Here is a 1,587-nt window from a genome sequence, read left to right on the forward strand (position 1 = left end):
TCAAGAAACATACCACATATATCATACAACCACATATATCATACAACCACATATATATCAGTCTCGTACATTTGGGTTTTAGCAATTGAAATTTCGAATGAGAGAATTGAAGGAGATGGAGATACATTACTTATTTATGAAACAATTTAAAACATCTCAATCTCATAGTACTACATAACATCATGATAGTTGCCCCAAAATTACTAGAGTTCAGCTAGCAGCACTAGCTCAGTGACAGTCACACCAAGCTACAACGAGCAAAGATTACACTAGTGATCGATCGATCGAGCCAGCTACCTCGCCCGATCGCTGCGCGGCGTGAGTGATAGCTCGCTCACAGGCACCAGAAGGACGAAGGGCGCGCCCTCTTGGCGGGCGGCGGCGGCGGCGAGATCTCCGGCACGGCGAACACGTCGCTGTCGCTGTCGCTGTGGTACCAATCCTTCACGTGCCCCTGCTTGGCCTTCGCCGTCGGCGGGGCCACCATAGTGAACGGCACCTCCTCGAAGCCCCACGCTGGCGGCGCCGGCGTCTGCGGCACGTGCGGCGCCCACGCGGCGCCGCGCTTACCCGGCCGCCCGCCGGAGACCACGTCGAACAGGTCGGCGTCCAGGAACGGCACCTGCTCGTCGCGCCCCTTCTGCTTCTGCCAAAGCGCAAACGTTTCGATGTTCAGTTTTACCGATGACACGATGTGGACAGACAGAACACTAGAACAGGGGAAAGAGATGGCTGGAGACTTACGGCGGCGGTGGCAGCGGCGAAGGCAGCGTCGTCGAGGAGGATGTCCTCGACGCGCCAGCCGGGGCAGATGTTGGTGAGGTAGTCCGAGATGCTGCTGCTGTCGTGTCCTACCTCTGCTCCTCCTTTGCCGTGGCTGGCTTCAACTTCAAGAACCGCGGAGGTGTCGACCTCGGCGGCCGAGGAGTCGTCATGCTCGTCCGCGCTTCCGTCGGGGCAGGGGATCTCCTGGTCCACGGGCTCGGCGGAGAGCTTGGTCCCGACGAGGAGGAAGCGGCTGTGCTTGGCGGTGAGCTCGTTGGCGCTGTGGATGGGCTCGTCGCAGTCGGCGCACAGGATGGCGCGGTCCTCCACGCAGAACACGACCCCCCTCCGCTCCTGCAAGCAAACACCAGAAGCAGAGCCGTCAGCTCAATTGTCTGCTAGTACCTTTGTAGCGTCGGACGGGCAGACAGGGCAAGCAAGCAAGAACGCACCTTGCAGACGTCGCAGAGCGGTCCGGCGTCGTCCTTGTCAGAGGACGGCTGGAGCAGGGTGATGCGGCGGTGCTTGCCGGCGAGCTTGTTGGCGCGGTGCACGCGGCGGTTGCAGGGGGAGCAGAGCGCGGCCTCGTCGGCGCAGCAGAGCACCGCGGCCGGCTCGACGCCGCAGACGTCGCACTGCACACGCATGGCGATCAGGTCAAGGGGGTAGAAGCTCTGATCGAGGGGAGAGAGCGCGCGAGTGGCTGGCTCGATGCGTGGAAGGTGGAGAGGAAGGAGGGGCGTGAGAAGGGTGGTGAGGTTATTTTATACGCGATGATGATCGAGAGGGATCTTAACGAAGGAATTTTATTCTGCTTGCCCG

The 1,587-nt window shown here is 60.0% G+C and overlaps 1 protein-coding gene across 1 annotated transcript; it reads right to left on the minus strand.

Moving 5' to 3' along the window:
* Window positions 1-1,587, minus strand: LOC124684043 (B-box zinc finger protein 20-like). Its single transcript, XM_047218450.1, has 3 exons — window positions 1,218-1,587; window positions 745-1,119; window positions 1-646 (listed from the first exon to the last, which is right to left on the minus strand). The coding sequence occupies exons 1-3, from the start codon at window positions 1,410-1,412 to the stop codon at window positions 335-337; spliced, it is 882 nt and encodes a 293-aa protein (XP_047074406.1). The 5' UTR covers window positions 1,413-1,587; the 3' UTR covers window positions 1-334.

This window comes from Lolium rigidum, chromosome 1, assembly GCF_022539505.1.
Source record: "Lolium rigidum isolate FL_2022 chromosome 1, APGP_CSIRO_Lrig_0.1, whole genome shotgun sequence".
Classification (NCBI taxonomy): Eukaryota; Viridiplantae; Streptophyta; class Magnoliopsida; order Poales; family Poaceae; genus Lolium; species Lolium rigidum.

Bases quoted from the DNA above. Each gene is read 5' to 3' on its own strand.
- LOC124684043 (XM_047218450.1), bottom strand. From the start codon at position 1,412: ATGCGTGTGCAGTGCGACGTCTGCGGCGTCGAGCCGGCCGCGGTGCTC. The intron at 1,120-1,217 runs GTGCGTTCTTGC...GTTTGCTTGCAG, and splicing joins CGCTCTGCGACGTCTGCAAG to GAGCGGAGGGGGGTCGTGTT. The intron at 647-744 runs GTAAGTCTCCAG...GCGCTTTGGCAG, and splicing joins TCGCCGCTGCCACCGCCGCC to AAGCAGAAGGGGCGCGACGA.